The 23242-nt window shown below is 35.8% G+C and overlaps 2 protein-coding genes across 4 annotated transcripts; one reads left to right on the top strand and one right to left on the bottom strand.

The window, feature by feature from the left end:
* Positions 1-17715, bottom strand: LOC104892452 (probable anion transporter 3, chloroplastic). Of its 3 annotated transcripts, none has more exons than XM_010678393.4 (8): positions 17085-17715; positions 3428-3654; positions 2483-2840; positions 2311-2355; positions 2067-2213; positions 1220-1357; positions 660-693; positions 1-334 (listed from the first exon to the last, which is right to left on the bottom strand). In XM_010678393.4, the coding sequence occupies exons 1-8, from the start codon at positions 17556-17558 to the stop codon at positions 165-167; spliced, it is 1593 nt and encodes a 530-aa protein (XP_010676695.2). In that variant the 5' UTR covers positions 17559-17715; the 3' UTR covers positions 1-164. The 3 variants fall into 3 exon arrangements, with proteins under 3 accessions (XP_010676695.2, XP_048501030.1, XP_048501032.1); XM_048645073.2 differs by lacking the exon at positions 17085-17715 and adding an exon at positions 9677-10103; XM_048645075.2 differs by lacking the exon at positions 17085-17715 and adding an exon at positions 9703-10103.
* Positions 17716-20650: 2935 nt separating this feature from the next.
* On the top strand, positions 20651-21906 carry LOC104892715 (NDR1/HIN1-like protein 12). Its single transcript, XM_010678702.3, has one exon. The coding sequence runs from the start codon at positions 20919-20921 to the stop codon at positions 21516-21518; it is 600 nt and encodes a 199-aa protein (XP_010677004.2). The 5' UTR covers positions 20651-20918; the 3' UTR covers positions 21519-21906.
* Positions 21907-23242: the final 1336 nt, after the last annotated feature.

Below are 23242 nucleotides of genomic sequence, written 5' to 3'. Positions count from 1 at the left end.
GATAGGAAAATAATATTCACTTTTATTTGTTTTATTCTTTCAGTACTCCTGTACAGTGTACATTTCCAGTGAACAATTAGATTGAATGATTATTTCACCCTAGCAGAAAAGAGAAACAACCAATTGTTGCAAATTCAACATTTCTGCAACAAGAAGATGAGATATCAAACTACTCGTTCTGCAGTGGCATATAGGTTATAAAATATTGCAGCAGCAAAATAAAGCATAGATGTCAAGGTTAAAAATGCTTTGAAAGATCCAAGCCATTCCACAAAGTACCCTGCACCAATTGTGCTAATAATTGCAGCTAATGTCCCAACTGCATTTGTTATACCTGTTAAAACAACCATTTTCTACTCATCAATATCATATATCATCCTCTTGAATAACTAACTGTATCTCAATCTATGTTGCTCGGACTCGGGCACCTATATCCGACACGGGTACGTCACGTGTCCAAGTGTTTGACTCGGCTATTTTTTGGAACTTTTTCCATTTTTTGGCCCAAAATGAAGTGTCCAAGTGTCCCACCCATGTCCCAGTGTCGAGGATCTGACACGGGTACTTGAGGTGAAATGAAGAGTTCGAGCAACATAGATCTCAATATATTAACTTGTCAAAATATGTTATACATGTATGACAAGAGATCAAGAATGTACCATGAACAAGTCCCGCGGAATGTGGAGCAATATCCTGTTAAACAAATTTGTAGAGTCTCGATTAACATTTACGAGAGACACATTATAAGACCAAATTGACGACAATGTTACATCTTATTAACTAACTTACATATAGGTCGATAGTTGATATCACCATCTTGAGAAAAAGCTACTCTTAAATGAAACCGTCTCATATTAATTTGTAGCAAGATAGTTACCCCTAATAAGGTTAGTAAATCACCCTTAGATTTAGAAATAGGTAGTGTGTTCATGTTGGTATCACAGTGAACTACTGTTAGACTGTCTATACAAGATCATCATTTTGGCAATTGTTTTACCAAGAAGGGAGTCACACAAAGGGTATTCATATGCAAACCAATATCGAACTCAACTCTTCAATCTTCGGTATTACATCAAGTGAGTACCGAAGATGAATGAATCAAAATAGTGATGCACTAAGACAGAGATGTTAATATACCTACTATCCGCGATATAGTTAGCTTATATGGACTCACTCTATAAGAAAATTTTGGTGTAAAAGGAAGAGAAGGAATTATTACTTGTATATTGAGGAAATATCCAGCTTGAGTGAAGGAACTCAAGCTCAGAGCAATTGTAAGAATTATAGATGCAATTCCTGGAGACGTAGCATAGTTTAAGCAAAGTAATGACAATCCAGGTCCAACAAATCCTATGGACTGCAAACATCAGAAGATGATTAGCCAAGAAACAGAAATTATGCCTAATAATCAAGAAGTAAAATACCAAGATCAAGGTTAAACAATACACATGATTTTTAGCATATAATATAAGGGGACGAAATGACGAATGTCTGTATTACGGAGAATATTTATAGTACACCTGGGTGTACCATGCTCATGGTACACCTAATACTATTTTCTCCAAATGAGCAAAATGAGAGAATGAGCAAATGAGCAAAATGAACAAATGAGCAAATGAACAAAAATTTCTACCACTTTTATTACAACATGAGCAAAAGAGTAAATGAGCAAAATTCCCATATGAGCAAATTTGGTGTCAAATGAGCACCTGAAGTTCTAATTTATTACAAAAATACCCCTGGGTGTATCATGCTCATGATAGACCCGGGTGTACCATGAGAGAACTCTTGTATTCTGTATCAAATCTTTCCTCTTCACTCCAATTTTAAAAATAGTAATATTCAGTATAAATCGGTTTTAATCAGCAATATATAGTTTCACTTATCAAAAATACTTTCAACATATAATTCACTTTAGAAAAGTGAAAATCAGTTCAGCAAATAAAATCAATTTCAATGAGTAAAAATCAGTATAACCAATAAAAAATAACTTTCAGCTTAACAAAAATCTGGTGAAGTTAGCAGGAACAGAACCAAGAAAAAGAAAAAAGGAGGCAAGCTAGTACCTGCATGATCTTACGAACTAATATCAAAGAATAGCCAGCTTTGGTTAAGTAATCTGATGTTGAACCAGCAACAAAGCTCGATACAGCCATCACTCCCCATGGAATAGCACTAAACCATGCCGCTTCCCTTAAATTTACATTTAGTACCTGCATTTACAGCCTTAAAACCCATCAACTAAACTTGAATTAGATCCCTTTATAGTTTACAATATTCAATATATTGCAAGTTTGCAACAGTGCTTACAGTTTTGAAATAGATAGGCATCCACGACAGAAGAACAAAATATCCCTGACAAATCGACAACAAATATGGTATCAATTATTCGTCAAGAATGCAAAAAAAAATAAATCTTAGGGCCTATTCAGTATCATTGTCAGTTTCCAGTTTTTCGTTTAAACATTCAATGAAATCCTACCCAATTGTTGGTGAAATTCGCAAAAACGATTGCCCAAAAAGGCCGTTTTGGTAAGAGGTGGCTTAATAGTTGGGATAGATTTTTTCTGTTGCTATGAGAAGAATCAGCAGTTTTCCCAGCTTGGATAAGTTGGAGTTCTAACTTGCTGACAAAAGGGCTTTGTTTTGGATCATTTGCAACTCCATAAATCCATACCATCGTCCAAAGTAGCCCAAGAGCTGACCACAGCACAAATGGTCCTGATATTCCGACTAGTGACATTAAAATGGGAGTTAGGCATAGGCCTAATACATTTCCAAGCTGAAATCCTGCCATGGAGATCCCTACCGCTCGTGCACGTTCATGGATCGGAAACCACCTAATCAAAGTAAAGGGCATCAATGCAAGTATGTACAACTTCGGATATGGCTTGTAATGTACCTAGGGTCTTCCCCAACCCCCTAGCTACAGTATTACTCAATGTATTGAGGATTCCAACAAACTTTTTTAAGTTAAAAAATATGCAAGTATGTAACCCATCTTCTATAACTTTTGTTTAAATTCAATTCTTTTTTCCTTTTATTAAAGATGTATAATTAATAATCTGACTCGAATATATAACCCGAATGCAAAATCATCTATCTGAAATCTCACCTTATCAACTCGTCTGAATGGTCTAACAGTTATACCAAGATTTTACCTAACTCTAGAGACATCCAAGTCTATTATGACTCAAGTTAAAAATCTCTAAAAGAGTAAAAAAAATGAGATTGCATTTGAGATGAGACTTCAATTACTAGTTACTTACCACTACAGCCTATATATATGCAAGTTGAATACTACTTAACAATACTTGAGTCAGTGCATTGTCATGCCACGTTAATCCATGTGCACAATCTTAAGCACACATAATCAATAATATGCTCTATAAAGATCATGGGATCGTAAAGTAGGTATATTAATTACCTTGATAGGAGGATGTTCATGGCCGGAAAAGCTACGCCTTCTGCTAGGCCAAAGACAGCTCGAACAACCAAGAGGGTGGCGGCCGAGTGGTTGGCAGCCCATGGGGTAAGGAGGGTAGCCAAGGACCACAATGCAACACCCCATGCCATTACTCTTGTTCCTCCCAATTTGTCAGCCATTGCTCCACCAATTACGGAGGATACTATGTATCCCCATAAAAATGATGACTACAGCAAAAACAAACATATGAACTACTGGATATATAGCATATTAGCATAAAATGTCCTTTAAGGCTAACATTAGAACATGATTGTCAAGAAGTATGGCTTAGCTTATAGAAGCTATAAAACTGGTAGAAGTGTAACTTAATACCCAAAGGCTTCATTAATTAGCCTGTAAGGCCAACATATAAGTAATAATCTAAGGAACTTGAGTTGTATAATTATTTTCTTCACCTAGAAAAATCTAGATAGTTCAAATAGTTGAGAGAAATCATTTTTTCCCCTCCAATTTCACAATGTATATATACTCATTGTTCATTAAACCTTTTGAGTAAGAAAATTGACATGAATTTAATTATATGCGTCTTTGTTGAGGTAAATACACCTCCTTGCGGAATTACTCAAGTGACAAGAACAACTACAACTAGCAAGTTCCTACTTCTAGTATGTTCAAGGTCACACCAAAATCACCATAATCATGATCTATCTCCCAAAATCAGAATTCTCCAATAATATCAACCAACAACCACAACAAGATAAGCAATTCAACAATATTAACAATGAAACAAAGACACACAAATTTTTACGTGGAAAACCCCTTCAATGAGAAGAGTAAAAACCACGGGACGATTAGGAGTCCACCCAATTGCTCTTATTATGATAAAAGGAAGGTTACACAAACCCAATTCCAAGTCCTCAAATGGGTACACAAATTACCCAACAATAGATGATAATTTCTGAACTTCAGATCACAAATGATTAAAATGTAGAGAGAGAAAGAGAGAAAGAGTTCAGGATATTTCAGTATTATTTCAGTATTGATTGAATAATTACAAGAATGAGAGAAGGGAGGTATATATACAGAATGTTGTAAGAAAGAGTTTACACAATCTGTTTGTATAACAAACTAACAGAATCATAACAGAATCAGTTATGTATGTGCTGAGCTGGATATCTGAGCTGGAGGAGTGTATACTCCAATACCCCCCCTCAAGTTGGGAGGAGGTGAAGAAGAATGATCAACTAATCCCAACTTGGATAATAGCAGCCTGAACTGAGGAGAAGAGAGGGATTTAGTGAAGACATCTGCGAGTTGAGAGGTAGTGGGTAAATAGGAAAGTTGCAGAAGACCTTCCATGACTTTGTCACGTGTGAAGTGACAATCAATGTCTATGTGTTTGGTCCTTTCATGGAATACGGGGTTGCGTGCAATATGAAGAGCACTTTGGTTGTCACAGTGAAGAGTGACAGGCTGCAGCTTAGAGACATCTAATTCTTCCAAGAGACGAACCACCCAAGTAACTTCAGCAGCAGCTGAGGCCATGGCTCGATACTCAGCTTCAGAGGATGATTTGCTAAGTGTACTTTGCTTTTTAGATTTCCATGAGATAGGAGAGGAACCAAACAAGAGAAGATAGCCAGTGATTGATTTTCTGGAATCAAGGCAAGCTGCCCAATCAGAGTCTGAGTATGCTTGAAGGGTAAGATTGTTGCTGCCATTCAGGAGAATACCTTGCCCTTGTGTACAATTAACATATCTCAGTGTGTGAATCAGAGCATCCATGTGAGAAGATCTAGGAGTTTGCATGTATTGGCTCAATGTCTGGACAGTGAAAGCTAAATCAGGGCGAGTGTTGGTGAGAAAATTTAGCTTACCAACAAGGGACCTATAATGCTCAGGATTAGAAAGGAGAGTACCATCAGTGGCTTGAAGCTTCAGAGTAGTAGGAAGAGGAGTAATAGCTTTCTTGGATAAGTCAAGAGCACAAGAAGCTAAGAGGTCCCTGGTGAACTTCTTCTGGCTGAGGATGATGCCTTCAGGTACATAACCCACCTCAATACCCAGAAAGTAGTGTAGGATACCTAGATCTTTGATGCTGAAAGCATTGTGAAGATGATGTTTCAAGGCTGTGATAGAAATAGAGTCAGTGCCAGTGAGCAATATGTCATCTACATAAACAGCTGCTATGGCAATAAGATGATCTTGTTTCTTGATGAAGAGACTGTAGTCATTCTTGGATTGGATGAAGCCTTGAGCAGTCAATGCTTCCACAAGCTTGGCAAACCATTGCCGAGAAGCTTGTTTAAGTCCATAAAGAGACTTATTAAGTTTGCAAACATGATTCTGTGCATTAGGGAACCCATCTGGCACTTTCATGTAGACTTCTTCAAGCAAATCTCCGTGGAGAAATGCATTGTTGACATCAAGTTGGTAGATAGACCAATGGTTGTGAGCAGCTAGAGCAAGGAGACACCTAATTGTAGTCATTTTGACCACAGGAGAGAAAGTCTCTTCATAGTCAACACCATATTTTTGGTTGTAACCTTTAGCTACTAGTCTTGCTTTACATCTTTCAAGACTACCATCTGCATTGAGTTTAACTTTATAAACCCACTTGTTGCCAATAGCTTTCTTGCCATCAGGAAGAGGAACTAAATCCCATGTGTGGTTATCAGTAAGAGCCTTGATTTCCTTGTCCATAGCAGAGACCCACTCAGGTTTAGAAGAAGCTTCTTTGTAAGAGAGTGGTTCTTTAATGTCAAAAGAGGGGACTGAAAGAAAAGCTTTATGATGAGAGGGGAAGGAAGAGTAAGCAACCAGGTTACACCAATGTGGAGATATAGCAGTAGAGTCTGTGCTCAGATGACAGTGATAGTCAGATAAGTAAGAAGGAGGTTTGTGAGGTCTGCTAGAAGATCTGGGTGGAGCAAGTGGAGGTAAGACAACACTGAGATCAATGAGAGGAGGAGAAGCAGAGACAAGATGTGAAGAATCAGAGACAGTAGGTGAAGAATCAGAGACAGTAGGTGAAGAATCAGAGACAATAGGTGAAGAGGATGAGAGAGGAGAAGAAGTATTATTGTGAGAATCAGGAGTATGTGCTGATGCTGGAGAAGTATGAAGAGATGGATAACCATCATCAAAGAAATCATATGTAGATTGAGGAACAAAAATGGGTTCAGGTTTGGATGTGGGAGACAAATGAAAGGGAAAGTGTCTTTCATAGAAGGTGACATCCCTGGAAATGACTACTGTGTTGTTTGTCAAATCTAAAACCTTATACCCTTTTTGAGTAACTGAATAGCCCAAGAATACACCAGGATGTGCTCTGGGTTGGAATTTAGATCGCTTGACTTTGGAAGTTGAGAGGTAACAAAGACACCCAAACACCTTAAGATGACTGAAAGAAGGAGCTTTCTGAAATAACTTAGCATAAGGAGTAACATTCTGAAGACTTTGAAGTGGCATCCGGTTGATCAAATAGGCTGCACATATCACACTATCTCCCCAGAACTTATCAGGAACTTTAGAATGGAAGAAAATAGCTCGAGCAGTCTCTAAAAGATGCCTGTGCTTGCGTTCTACAATACCATTTTGCTGAGGAGTGTCGGAACAACTTGTTTGGTGAACAATACCTCTCTGAGAATACAATTGTTTCATGTCTCCTTCACCCAATTCTTTAGCATTGTCAGATCTTACACAAGTAACTATGCTATTGAATTGAGTTTGAACATAATTGAAGAATGTATTTAGAACAGATACACAATCAGATTTGTATTTGAGAAAATGAACCCAAGTGAAACGAGTAAAGTCATCAACTATAGTTAAAAATTGATTACATCCTGAATGAGTTTGTGTTCTGTAAGGACCCCAAACATCAATGTGTATCATTTCAAATGGTTTAGTGGTGTGAATACTACTCATAGGAAAAGGTTTTCTAGTCTGTTTAGCAGCAGGACAGACTTGACACACTACATCATGTAAGCATGCTTGTACATTACAATCAGGAAGTATATGTTTTATTTGAGAAAAAGGTAAATGTCCCAGGCGTAGATGCCACAGTTTAGCAGTATCTATAACAGAATAGCATGAAGGAATAGAAGAGGATTGTACTGAAGGAGCTTCAACATTGTAAAGACCAGCTGTCAGTTTACCAAGAGGCATTGAATGACCTGTCTGAGAGTGGAGGTCCTGAAGAAAACACTGATCATGAGTGAAAGTGATTGTACAATGTAAATCTTTGCATAATTTATGAACAGAAATCAGGTTAAAATGAAAATCTGGAATGTGAAGGACATTTTGTAGGAGAATATTCTTGTTCAGATACACAGAACCAATGTGTTTGACCAAGATTTGTCTGCCATCAGGGATTGTTATGGTGTGATGAGGATTTGTGACAGGGTAATATGTGTGAAAAAGACTCAAGTTAGAACAAATATGATCCGTGGCGCCACTATCTAGTAACCATTCAGTATTAAAGGTTGTAAAGAGACAATGAGTACCTGCTAGTAAAGCATGGTTTGGTGTTTCAGAGTTCTCTTTGGAGGCAGATGAAGATTGTTGCTGAAGCAAGGACATAAGTTGATTGAACTGATCCACTGAAATAGAATGTGGTGAAATGGAATCTGTAGGAATAAGACCATCTGATGAAGGAGCTAGAGCAGCAACTCTCTTATCCTTGAATCCTTTGAAGCCTGGAGGAAAACCATTCACCTTAAAACATCTCTCTCAGCTGTGCCCTGGCACTTTACAGTGTGTACAGTAGTAGTAGGAACCTGGCCTTTTCTGGCCACTGATATTCTGATTCTTGTTGTATCCAACAGAATTGTTACCAATGTTATTGTTCCTTGGAGAATTATTGTAAGGTTTGTATCTGTGATTTCCATCAGCAGCAAAAGCAAGAGATTCAGTGTTTGTAGATAGTTGAACAACTTCTTTGTGACGCTCTTCTTGAGCAAAGATCCTATAGGCTTGAGCTACCTTAGGAAGAGGTTTAGTCATCAAAATGTTCCCTCTGATAGTTGAGAAACTATCATTTAACTTCATCATGAAGTGAATAAGTTTCTGTTCTTGATCTCTAGTAAGAATTTTCTGTGTCAAATTGCATGTACACTTGTTACATGTACAATAAGGCAATGGATTAGCATCATGCATCTCATCCCAAATGGTCTTGAGTTGAGTATAGAATTCAGCTATACTAGAGGTTCCTTGATTTGTCTCGGCTAATTTCTGTTCTAGAGAATAAAGTTGAGCCATGGAAGAGAAACCATATCTTTCTTCTAGATCTTGCCATATTTCTCTAGCTGTCTCAAGAAATAAGACACTCTTTTTGACAGAATGATCTAGATTAGCTAATAACCAAGAAATGACTAGGTTATTACATCGTTCCCAAGCAACATATTCAACTGTACCAATTTCAGGAATCTCTAGGCTGCCATCAACAATTCTGAGTTTATTTTTAGCAGATAATGAAACTATCATAGAACGTTTCCAATCACTATAAGCACTGCCATTGAATTTGACAGAGACTATCTGAGTACAGTTTGCGTCCGAAGGATGTATATAATACATACTTGTGGGATCTTGATTCAGTGGTAAAGTATTTGTTTGATTATCAGATTTAGACACATTTTCAGGCATTTTGAAAGAATGAGAAGAATTATGACAGGAATATGTTGAGGTAAACTGAATAATCAAGAATTTCAGCAAGATTATCAATCAACAGAATATGAATTGAATTTCTTTCAAGTTTGCAGAGATTTATCAATTGAAATCAAAGAATTTCCAAAATTGCAAACAGAAAATGAAAAATGCAATTATGATCAATTAAGACCTCAGAGAAGAATTGAATACACCTGAATTTGAGATTTCACGAAGAAGATGCAAAATAATTGCAGAAGAAAGATTTCTGGAATTCTCAGCGTTGCAGAAATATGATCGCAGATTTTATCTCTGCTCTGATACCATGATAATTTCTGAACTTCAGATCACAAATGATTAAAATGTAGAGAGAGAAAGAGAGAAAGAGTTCAGGATATTTCAGTATTATTTCAGTATTGATTGAATAATTACAAGAATGAGAGAAGGGAGGTATATATACAGAATGTTGTAAGAAAGAGTTTACACAATCTGTTTGTATAACAAACTAACAGAATCATAACAGAATCAGTTATGTATGTGCTGAGCTGGATATCTGAGCTGGAGGAGTGTATACTCCAATAATAGACATCATAATTAGCAACTTACAAAAGAGGAAGATTGAGAAATATCACCAGAAAAACAGAGCTTATTACAGCAGCGATATCTCACGAACTAGAGCACCAAAAGACAATCACACCGTCCAGAATGTAGCCCAAGATGTCCCGGATATGCTGTCAAAATTTCAGCCAAATCGGACCACGAACGACCTTCGATCGGAGGTGTTTTGTAAAACTGTGCCCAGAAAACCGAGAAGGGGCTGCTCTCCTTTTCTTCTATTTTCTCACTTCTCTTCTCTCTGTGTTTTTCTCTTGCGTATTCAACACACTCTTCTGCCAGTCCAAGTTGAATACTACCCCATATTTATGAAGCAAGCCAAAGTCCATTTTGGCTCCCTCACATCCACGTGAGTTTTGCCCCAAAAGTCAAACTTCTAAAAGTTTGATAACTTTGGCTAAATAACCCAAACATAATGAGTTTTTCCACATAGGAAGGGACTCATGGCCCAACAAATCTCCCCCTCCCGACTATGTGGAGGTGGTTGCCATTCCGGCAATCAAACGACAAGTCTCAAACTTGCCTCTTGGCAATGCTTTAGTCATCATGTCAGAACCATTGTCATCGGTATGGATCTTCTCAAGCTCAAGGAACTTAGCATCAAGAACATCACGTATCCAATGATACCTCACATCAATATGTTTCGACTTAGCATGAAAAGTGGAATTCTTAGCAAGATGAATTGCACTTTGACTGTCACAATACAACACATACCTCTTTTGTGTAAATCCAAGTTGACAGACAAATCTCTTCATCCAAAGCAATTCCTTACATGCCTCTGTCGCTGCAATAAACTCCGACTCCGTAGTGGACAATGCCACACATTTCTGCAACCTAGATTGCCAAGATACTGCTCCCCCTGCAAAAGTGATCATATAACCCGAGGTAGACTTCCTCGAGTCAATATCACCCGCCATGTCAGAATCTGAATAGCCGACAAGAATAGCCTTGTCACTTCCAAAACAAAGCTTCATATCTGCAGTGCCTCGTAGGTATCTCATAATCCATTTAACTGCATTCCAGTGCTCTTTTCCCGGACTAGAGAGAAATCTACTTACCAAACCAACTGCATGTGCTATATCAGGCCTCGTACAAACCATTGCATACATCAAACTGCCCACTGCTGAAGCATAAGGTATATGCTGCATACTTTCCTTCTCTTGAGTAGTAGAAGGACTTTGTTGGGCACTCAATTTAAAATGCAAAGCAAGAGGAGTACTCACTGGTTTTGCTTTCTCCATATTGAACCTTTGAAGCACCTTTCCAATATATGCTTCTTGAGACAACCATAGCCTTCGAGCCTTTCGATCACGGATGATCCGCATGCCTAAAATGTGTTTTGCAGGCCCGAGTTCTTTCATAGAGAAAGTCTTACTCAACTGTTGCTTCAAGCTTACAATTCTAGCCACATTTTGCCCTACAATCAGCATGTCATCGACATAAAGAAGCAAAATGATAAAGTCATTGTCAGAAAACCTTTTCAAGAAAACACAATGATCGCAAGAAGTCTTCTTGTAGCCTTGCTCCCCCATAAAGGAGTCAAACTTGCGATACCATTGTCTCGGAGCTTGTTTTAGGCCATACAAGCTCTTCTTCAATTTGCACACATAATCTTCTTTTCCCTTGACTTTGAAGCCCTCTGGTTGTTCCATGTAGATGTCTTCTTTAAGGTCACCGTGAAGGAAGGCAGTCTTCACATCTAGCTGCTCAATCTCCAAATCAAGGCTAGCAGCAAGACCCAAAACAACTCTAATTGATGACATCTTGACAACCGGTGCAAAAATTTCTTCAAAGTCTACTCCTTTCCTCCTGATTGCAACCCTTAACAACAAGTCTAGCTTTGTATCGTGGTTTCTTCACATTCTCATCTTGTTTTTGCTTGTATACCCACCGATTCCTCAAAGCTTTCTTTCCCTTTGGTAGCTTCACAAGATCAAAAGTGTGATTATCATGCAATGATTTCATTTCATCTTCCATTGCATCAATCCAACACTGCTTGTCATCACTATCCATAGCTTCCTCAAAAGACTCAGGTTCTCCCCCGTCAGTTAGGAGAACATAATCAGAAGAAGGGTACCTCATAGAAGGATTCCGGTCTCTGATAGACCGTCTTACAGGAACTGGTTGAACTTCAGGAGAGCCATGATGATCTATCTCAATAGCATCATCATCAACAGGATCATCAACCTCAGGAATATTTCCATCATTGCCATTACCTTGCACTTCTTCAGCCGGTGCAGGTGCAAAAGTCAAAGGGGGTAGATCCAAATCAACCAGATCATAACCATTATAAGATGTAGTCTCTTGTGCCTTCTGAATGTCTTCAATAGTCTGATCTTCAACAAACACTACATCCCTACTACGAATTAATTTCTTCTCTACAGGATCATAAAACCTGTAGCCAAACTGGTCTTGACCATAACCCACAAAAATGCATTGGCGAGTCTTAGAATCCAACTTTGATCTTTCATCATTCGGAACATGCACATATGCCTTACACCCAAAGACACGTAAGTGATTGTAAGAAACCTCCTTGCCGAACCAGACCTTATCTGGAACATCACCATTCAAAGAAACACAAGGAGACATATTAATCACATGAACAGCAGTGAATAAAGCTTCACCCCAAAAGTGTCTTGGTAACTTTGCCTCGAAAGCATGCACCTCATTCTCTCTAACAAAGTTCTGTTCATTCTCTCGGCCACGCCATTCAACTGTGGAGTTTTCTTCGGAGTTCTCTGATGTCTAATACCCAATGACTTGCAGTAGTCATCCAAAGGTCCAATGTACTCACCACCATTATCAGAACGGAGACACTTTAGCTTCTTACCGGTTTGCCTTTCAACCAAAGCTTGAAATTGCTTGAACACATCAAGTACTTGATCTTTGTTTTCAAAGCATACACCCACAGCTTTCTTGAACAATCATCAATGAAGGTTACAAAGTAAAGTGCACCACTAAAAGTTTTAACTTTCAAAGGACCACAAACATCAGAATGAACAAGGTCAAGCAAACCTGATTTCCTCGATGGAGGATGTCTCTTAAATGAGACTCTGTTTTGTTTTCCAGCGAAACAATGTGAACACTTGTCAAGTTTTGCACTCTTCAAATCAGGTAGTGCATTCTTCTTGATCAGACAACTTAGCCCTTTTTCACTCATATGTCCAAGTCTTCTATGCCATAGCCTTGCTGGATCATCATCTGCTACATTTACACGATCTGTGGAAATTGTGGCATGCAACAAATATAGGCTTGTGTGCTTCTTCCCGCGAGCTAGCACTAAACTACCTTTAGTGAGTTTCCACTGACCACTATAAAAGGTACTACAAAAGCCTTCATCATCGAGCTTGCCAGTGGAGATCAAGTTCAATCGAATGTCTGGGACATGTCGAACATTCTTGAGCACTAACTTTGCTCCAATGTCAGTCACCAAGCAAACATCTCCAACACCTACAACTTGAGCCAAACCATCATTACCCATCTTCAATACCCCATAGTCACCTGGTGTATAAGATGTAAAGAATTCCTTCCTTGATGTCACATGAAGTGAGGCTCCACTATCAATCACCCAACTTGTCTCATAGTTAGCTAGGTTCACCAAACTCTCATCATGCACAATGATAAGATCTTCAACAGTTGCAGCTGCAGCTCGATCATCATTATCTTGGTCTTTCTGATCTTGCTTCTTATCTTGTTTGCCATTGCCACCCTTGTTATCTCTTTTCATCTTGTAGCAGTACTTCTGTATATGACCCGTTTTATCACAATAATGGCACTTCAAATTCTTATATCTCCCACGAGACTTGCTCCTACTTTTATCTCTGCCACTAGGAGCCCTGCTCTTACCTCTACCTCTGTTCTCAGCAACATATGCTTCTTCGGGCGAAGATGACACACCATGAGATTTCTTTCGCATCTCCTCATTCAAGATACCAACCTTAGCAAAATCCAAGGTGACTTTGCCATTTGGTGCCGAGTTACAAAGTGTCATTCTAAAAGTATCCCATGAATCAGGAAGAGTACCAAGCAATAAAAGACCATGAATCTCATCATCAAACTTTATATCCATAGCAGACAATTGTTGGATAATGCCATGAAAATCATTCAAATGATCAGATAAAGCCTTACTTTCTTTATACTTCAATCCCATCAATTGCTTAATCAAGTACAATTTATTATTGCCCGACTTGCTAGCATAAAGGGAATCAAGTTTTTGCCAAAGAGACCTTGCATGAACCTCATCATTAATGTGGTTAAGAACATTATCATCAACCCATTGACGAATAAACCCACAATTGTTCATGCTCAAATTGCCATTGCTCATCAGTTTTACCTTCAGGTTTCTCGGTACTAAACACAGGTAAATGCCAACTTTTGACATACAACAAATCTTTCATCTTTCGTTTCCAAAGGTGATAGTTAGTACCATTCAAACTGACCATTCTACTACTGTTGATATTACTAGAATCCATGGAGAAATCAACAAACAATGTACCGTAGCTCTGATACCAGAATGTTGAGGTAAATACACCTCCTTGCGGAATTACTCAAGTGACAAGAACAAATACAACTAGCAAGTTCCTACTTCTAGTATGTTCAAGGTCACACCAAAATCACCATAATCATGATCTATCTCCCAAAATCAGAATTCTCCAATAATATCAACCAACAACCACAACAAGATAAGCAATTCAACAATATTAACAATGAAACAAAGACACACAAATTTTTACGTGGAAAACCCCTTCAATGAGAAGAGTAAAAACCACGGGACGATTAGGAGTCCACCCAATTGCTCTTATTATGATAAAAGGAAGGTTACACAAACCCAATTCCAAGTCCTCAAATGGGTACACAAATTACCCAACAATAGACATCATAATTAGCAACTTACAAAAGAGGAAGATTGAGAAATATCACCAGAAAAACAGAGCTTATTACAGCAGCGATATCTCACGAACTAGAGCACCAAAAGACAACACACCGTCCAGAATGTAGCCCAAGATGTCCCGGATATGCTGTCAAAATTTCAGCCAAATCGGACCACGAACGACCTTCGATCGGAGGTGTTTTGTAAAACTGTGCCCAGAAAACCGAGAAGGGGCTGCTCTCCTTTTCTTCTATTTTCTCACTTTCTTTCTCTGTGTTTTTCCTCTTGCGTATTCAACACACTCTTCTGCCAGTCCAAGTTGAATACTACCCCATATTTATGAAGCAAGCCAAAGTCCATTTTGGCTCCCTCACATCCACGTGAGTTTTGCCCCAAAAGTCAAACTTCTAAAAGTTTGATAACTTTGGCTAAATAACCCAAACATAATGAGTTTTTCCACATAGGAAGGGACTCATGGCCCAACAGTCTTTTGATAAAACTATGCCGTTTCTTATTTTTGTGAACCCAATTATAACATTAAGTCATCAATTGATGACCACCAAAATTTTGAAACCGTCCCAAGTATGTGCTACTTTTACAACCTTGCAAATCATATTCTCCATCCGCAATGAATTACTAGCAACAATTAAATATTTTACCTCTCATAAATAATACCAAATGTTGCTAGTAATTTGTTACGGAGGGTGTTAATTTTCAAATTATTCAAAAATGGGCCTAGGTGACCCAATAAGGAGGAGGAGAGTTTAGCCCACTACAAACTAGGAGGTTCCATCTTAAAATCAATTGGTGATATGAGGAGTAACTCCTAATCTTATAAAGTGGTTTATTCTCTCCTCTCTCTCCAAGGTGGGACACTCACAAGTAGACTTTCAATGGGTTTCAACACACCCCCTCACTTGTGAGTGTCCTTAGAAATTCAAAGCTAACTGGAAAGGTCAGAGCAATAATCCTCTTAGGGGTTGGACATCCTGTCGAGGTAAATCCTTATCTAGTAGCGATCAAATACCTAGTTTAGACGAGACCCGCAACCTGGGCTCTGATACCATGTTAATTTTTAAATTATTCGAAAATGGGCCTAGGTTCCCCAATAAGGAGGAGGAGAGTTTAGCCCACTACAAGCTAAGAGGTTCCATCCTAAAACCAATTGGTGATATGAGGAGTAACTCCTAATCTTATAAAGTGGTTTATTCTCTCCTCTTTCTCTAAGGTGGGACACTCACAAGTGGACTTTCAATGTGTTTCAACAGAGGGAGTATATATATGAGATTGCTCTGGATCGGAAATACACTCGTAAGGGTTAGATTATACCAAACTAATCATTAGTTGAGATTTGAGATTGATCAAATCGAAAAGACATAGTTAGTTGGGACTATTTGAGAATATAGATTAACACAAATTGAGGTTTGTATCATAGGGATTGTGTGAAACATTAAGGAGGATATAGATTTATATATAAATTAAGGGTGTGGGTGTGTTATGAACTTCTTAGACATGATTGAACATGATCCATTCTAATTTCACCCCATATTTACGCCTAATCGAACGTAATTAGCTCTTATTAAAGATTTTGAGCCTAAAGACTTTTTTAAGATGAAGAGAATGCATCCAAAAGTAATCAATCATATATAGCTAAAGCTAGAAAATACTTAAATAATACTCCTTTTTTTTTGTTATTTACTCACTCCAGTTTGGTGGAGAACCAAGAAGAGAGAGAAACTTAAAAGGTGGGTTAAAATATTAAAAAGTGGATGGCGTAAGTGGAAAAAGAGGATAAAGTGAACACAAATTTGTGGGTGTAAGTTTTACACCATAATTTAACTGCCCACAAACCACGCTTATTTTGTGAAAAAAAAAACTCAAATGAATTAAATACAAAATAACACGAGATTCATGTCATTATTTATATAGTTCATGTCATTTTTATTGGAGTCTATGTCATTATACATGTTAAGCAATAAGTTAATGGTGTAACATGTTACATCCAAGACGCACTCTAAAGTAAATGAGACATATTATTAAGAATAAAAAAACAATAGTATCTAGATTAAAAAGAGACATACTAGAAATACAAAGTGCGTAGATAAAAAAGAAACTGAGTGAGTAAACTAACAGGCTCTATAGAATAGTTTAGTATACTTCCTTTATAACAAAATAGATGTTACATTTTGAAAATTATACTATTCACCTATTACATTTGACAATGCATTTTTCAGTTTTAGAAAAAATCAATTATTACTATATGATATGTTGTTGGATTCCTCCCAATTATACTTTTATAATATTAACTTCTTATAATATTTATTAATATACAATAAAGTTATTAATAGTCTAGGTACTGCATTTAGAAGCATAAAATTAAAGTCAAAGTGTAGTACGTTCATTGAAGTATCATCCTGAATTCTCATAATTCAAATTCTCATCCCAACAATATAGGTTAGTACTTAGTAGCCTAGCCGAGGTTGGTAACATCTACTTTGTTACGGAGTAAGCATAAGTGATGATACGAACCTGGACAATGCCGACAAAAGAGGTAGACCAAGCATGCGTATGAGCCAACGGAACAATAGCTACCGACATAACAGTCCTATCTGCACTGCAAAGACACATAACAAACGCCACCAAACAAACCACCGTATATCTGTATCTCTCATTCTCCTTATCCTCCACCGCATATTCTCTCTCATTCTCCGCCATGGACTTCACCACTTTCGCACACCTCCGCCGTTTTCCGCCGTAATCTTCATCACCTGCTGCGCCTGCTAACACCACCTCAGATGATGATGTCTTTTTCCATCTGTTATTATTGCTGTTGAATCTTGGTTGTAATCTGATTTGGGCACTTGTGAGATTGTTCATTATTGGAGTTAGAGATGAAGGAATAATGAGTGCACTTTGTATGGATTTTTTTGGATGTTGTGTTGAGTTACATGGTTTTAGCAAAGTATTGTATGAAGAAGAAGGAGAAGAGATTATTTCTACCATGTTTATTGATGAAGTTATTGATTCATTTGATAATGGAACTGATTAGCAACGTTTTAAGATTGGTTGGAGATTAAGTTGCTGCTACTAGTTGTCTTTTTGGAAAGAGCCAAACAGCTCAGAGTCTCTTATTATATTATCACTATTCACTAGTGTGTGCTGTAGATCTGTAGTATAGTTGCTAATTTGATGCTTACGAGGCCAAATCCTGTTTATATAAAAATTAATGCAATTTCAAAGCGTCTAGCGTACCGTCGGCCACTCCATATATATAGATGTGGCCGCCACACGCGTCAACTCATTTTCAAAACGTCGTATCTCACTTGTTTTTCATGGGAATTATTATCAAACTTTTGACCATGAGGTTACTAATCATTTCATTCTTATGAACGAATGAGGTTACTCTTATGAAGAAATTGAGTTACTTTTATGAACAATTGAGGTTAATCGTATGATTAACTAAGGTTGTCATTAGGGGTGTGCACCGAGACCGAAATTCCAAAATTTTCCGGACCGCGGACCGGACCGGTCCGGTCCGATCCGATTTTGGACCGGAATGGACCTGTTTTTCTTTTTAAATAATGATTTTTGATTTTTGACAAAATAAACCTATCATTTGATGCTTTGAGCTCTTTGTGCGCGCCAAGCCGCCAACCTTTGTTCAAAACTTAATAACAAGCTCAAATGTTCAATACACCAATTTGTAACATTAAGGCTATGTTCAGTTCACCTTATTTTTGCTTATTTCAGATCTAATCAGATCAGATCAGAAAAATAAATCCAGATCAGAAAAAAATAAGTTCAGATCAGTTCAAATCAAATCATGCTCATATTTAAAAACTCATTATTAATATTAGATATCTTTCATTACATATTAGTAAAAATTATAATAATTGAATATTAATAAAGTACTCATTGAGACGAATCAAACAAGACCCCACATGACTATATTTTTTCTTATATATTGAGAAAAATCTAAAAGATTCTCTCTAATTGTGAATAATGTCAAGATTCTAAGTGAGAAAGATAAAAAAAATACAAAGGGAGTATTATTATTTACTAGTACATGTGTTCAAAAGGATTATTATTGTTGTTGTTGTACTTATTAATTATTAATATTGGTAATTATTATTAATCTTATTGCTATCATTATAAATGTCATTGTTATCATTATTTTAAGTTATTTTATTATTATTAAATAATAAAAAATTAAAAGCCACGTGTTAAGAACATAAGATTGACGCAAATATAAGAAATATATAAAATATGATAGCTCAAATTCATGACAACAAAACTATTAAGTTCCGATTACATTTCAAAACAAGCTAAGTGCGAGATACAAATTATAAATTTAGATTTGGTATACCTCTTCCTACCGAATTCCAAATCTCTCTAGCTATTATTTGAAGTTGCACGCTATTTATTTCTTTCTTGCGCAAGTCATAGCTCTTTGTATATCTTATTTTATTGTATATGAAAAAAAATTAGTTGAGTCTGCCGACTTCTCAAGTGTGAAACATTTTTTTTTAAGGGAAAGTATGAAACATTGTATAAGTGCTCTTATAAATTAATGACTTTGGTTATATAATTATTTTTAGTAATTATGATTATTATTATGATTATAATTATTGTTGTTGTTCTTATGATAATGATAATAATTATTATTATTAAGAATAAAAGTTGCGTAAAAGTTGTAATAGAAATAAAATGATAATAATAGTAATACTATAAATAAGATCTTATATTGTATTGCATAATAATGAATTACAAAGTAATAATATATTTTATAAAAGATAAGATCTTGTAAATCAGATTAGATCAGATCAGATCAGAAAAGATAAGTTCAGATCAAATCAGATAAGTTTAGATCAGAAAATTTCAGTTGAACTAAACATAGCCTAAGTCCTCAACTACTATCCAACTTAATACATAATAACTAATTTTAAAAGTCATCACTTCAAAAAAAAAAATTAACTTTAAAAGTCCAAGTTCTTAAGTTAAGACAATACTAACATAAACTACATAATATCTTTAAAGTAACTTGACAATCACAAATCTTCAAGATTTTCTTCTTCCTCCAATTTCGATCACACAAAGGAGTCCACAAAAACGACATCATCATCCAAATCATCATATTGCATATCTAGATTTAGTCATGAAAAGAAAATTGATTAATAGTCAATATTAAAAACTAAGAGATATGAAAAAATGGAAGTAAGAAAATATAAAATAGCATTACCTTTCTCAATTTCCTCCAACTCCTTTTATATTTTCCTCCACATCAACTCCCGACATTCCCTTTGCTTCCCTAACATCACGAGCAATAGTAGTACGAGATGGAATGTGAAATCTAGGACAAGCAACTTGCACAAAATGCTTAAAACCATCTTTTTCCACATGTTTAAATGGAAGCTCATCAACAATAATCATATGAATTAATGCTTTCCTAACATATTTTAGGTTCTTGTGTGGAGTAAGGACTTGCACATGCACTTCTTCTATATCCGTATTGGTAGTTGTATCTGATAATGTTTGTGCAGTTTGATCTGAAGAATAGACGGGTTGCCTTTTGGATTGAGAGCTCTCCATCTACAATATAACATAAGCAATAAGTAAGGATCAAAATAACTTACATATATAAACTATAACATAATCCAAGTATTCATTAATTATCACTTTGTAAGTGTTAGATTGAAGTTGGACAAATATATATATTTGATGAATAAATATTCTGCTAGCCCACACCACAAGTATACAAGATAAGAATGAATAAATATACATATTTCATAAAATGAATTCAAATTTTTTTTTTTTGACGGGAAAATGAATTCAAATTAACATATACAAATATAAATATTTCATAAATATATATACACTTACAAATCCAAAAATAAATCTTTCACACGAAAATTAAAGAATAACCAAATAAAAGCATACTTCGATTATATTTTCTAAAGCAACTATGGTATTTTCTTGACTTTAGTCCACAAAACTTTTTTTTTTAAAAAAAAAAAAAAGTCTACAACACAAATTAACCCAATATTATTCCCCATATCATATGTACCCCAAAATGAACATTAACATACCACACTAAGATTCCTAAGATCCAACCATATAAAAGTCTTAAAGTACTTTTACACATATCCCACCTTCCCTTAATACACAAACTTTACTTCAGCCAAGTAAAAGCAGCATCCTCAAACTTTCTTCCTCTACTACTACCTCCCTCCCTATCTTACCATCCTTTCCTTCCAAGATCCATAACCATGAAACATCAAACATATTACTTGATTTAAACTTTGGCTTAATGCCGAACGTATCGAAAATCTTAGCACCATCTCCTCGATCCGCCACTCTTTGTCAATGCCAAGGCCTATAATCGGGTCGCAACGCCGCACACACCCGTTAATATGGTGCGTAGCAATAGTCTGCACATTCTGCACGGTAATAGTTATCATAACTGGTATGGTTGTGTTCATCGGATACCTCGCAATTCAACCGAAAGTACCCTTTGTAAGCGTTACATATGCACACGTTGATAAGTTTGAGTATATTACTCAAAGTAGTGTTCTTAATACTGAGATTAGCATTGTTTTTAAGGCACAAAATGATAATGCTAAAGCACATGTTAGCTTCTCAGAGTTTGTTTATTACCTTAAGTTTCATGGTTTGATTATTGCTAAATTGCAAAATCATGCCTTTGAAGTTAACAAGAATGATTCTGTAACATTTAATTATGATGTTAAGTCTTATTCTATACCATTGGATTTGTATCATAGTGCTATGGTTGATCGTTCTTATAGGGAGAATAGAATAAGTTTTGATTTAATTGGGCGTACAAGAACAAGGTGGAGAGTTGGGCCATTCAAGTCTGTTAAATTCTGGTTGCACTTGAATTGTGAGCTTAAATTTCAGTTGGATGGGATTAATGTTGATTCTCATTGTACCACCAAGTCTAAATAAGAGAATTATGGGAGCGTAATGGTTGGAGCTCCCACCTCCCAACCTTATAATCGGGAGTTTGATTCTCATTAACCCCAAAATTTGGGGTGTTTGTGGGTAAAAATCTCCACTTTCCAGTCTCTGGAAGTTTTTCTTATGGGTTGAGATCCCCTTGTTATCCACTAACTCATGAGGGTCTAAATAAAATTGGTTTTTTTTAGGATTTGTAGAAAAGGGAAAAAAAAAAAAGGACATAGTTATAGTTTGGTTAAAATGGGTATACTTTTGTAAATTGTATACATGAGTTTTTTTGATTTGGATTTATTTAGATTATTTTCTTGCCTAGCACTTTCTTTTGAGATTATTGTTCTACATTTCTTTTCTTTTGTCATTCTTTTTAAAAAGTTTCGGGGAATAAAGGAATGAAAGTAGTTTATCATTGTAATTAAAGTGTTAATTATTTAATTTATAATTGTTTGTGATAAATAAAAGTTGTATCTTGATTCGAAAAGTAGTATTATAAATGAAAAAATTAGAGTCTTTATAAGATTTACTAAGTTACCCCATTGTTATGTTTATGATTTTCTACACCTAGATATTTTTCTTTTCTATTGTATAAAAGTATATATTTTACATTTGTTAATGAGATGGTCAATAAACTCAATCAAAGTTAAATCATCGAAGATCGACTCATCGATACATTTTATTAATTACAAATGCTAACTAGTTTCTTTGTTGTAACTAAATTTTAAATTCAATTCTTTCTACGTTACTCAGACGAATGAGTATCATATTATAAGTTATCAATATCAATAATCTCATCTCATTTATTTATGAACTTCTTAATAATTTTTGTAGTTTTCTTCCATTGATTTTTATAAAACCGCAAATTTGTCCAAGATCTAAAAGACTGGATGAACTTGAGCTTTATGAGTCAATAATCAATTGTAGTCAACTAATAGTGGTACATTGATTTGAAATTGGTTAAAGCATGAAATTTTTTAAAAGAAAGTTAAATGTGAAAACAAAAGGTTACTAAACAATTGTGACAAAGTTGCATGGACTTACTTTCTTTAATCCTTGCCAGTTTTTTTGTATCAGATAATGGACCAACTTTTTTTTCTTAGTGAGGCTACTTTACTTGCCAAACTGTAACCTTTATTGAGTTTCTCCATTAATAAGAGGCTGAGGTTAGCCTGTCAAAAAAGAAAAAGGAGGGGATGATGTTAGCTTTTTATATTAAAACTTTGCAATTAGTAGAAATGCTAGTTAGTATTATCATTTGTGTTTCGCAAAAGTGTGTAATATATTTATACTAGTCTATTAAAAGGCGTTATTAAATAAGGAACGGTATTTCATGAGGCTTTTCCTAAGGTCATTTTATCCTACGTAATTCACATATAATAAAAAAAAATTAGAAATTGCATAGTATAAGATTCGATACTATAACTTCAAGTTTATATACTAAAGTTTTAACCACTATATTAAGTAATATTTAGTATTATTATATTAAGGTATAATATTAATAAATAAAAATTTTCATTACCCAAGATATAACATGAGTCTATTAACTCGTTAGAACATAAAAAACATTTAAAGCCCGCGACAGTTCCACATGACTCATGAAGTCATGAGTGATAATTAACTCGTTAGAGATCTCTTTCCTTCAAAATTAAATAAAAAGTATGTTCTTTTGTACAAAGATAAAGACATAGTAGTATATTCTAAGAGTGGAATATAATAAA

Source organism: Beta vulgaris, chromosome 5, assembly GCF_026745355.1.
Source record: "Beta vulgaris subsp. vulgaris cultivar EL10 chromosome 5, EL10.2, whole genome shotgun sequence".
Classification (NCBI taxonomy): domain Eukaryota; kingdom Viridiplantae; phylum Streptophyta; class Magnoliopsida; order Caryophyllales; family Amaranthaceae; genus Beta; species Beta vulgaris.
This window is presented reverse-complemented; position numbering and strand designations above follow the sequence as displayed.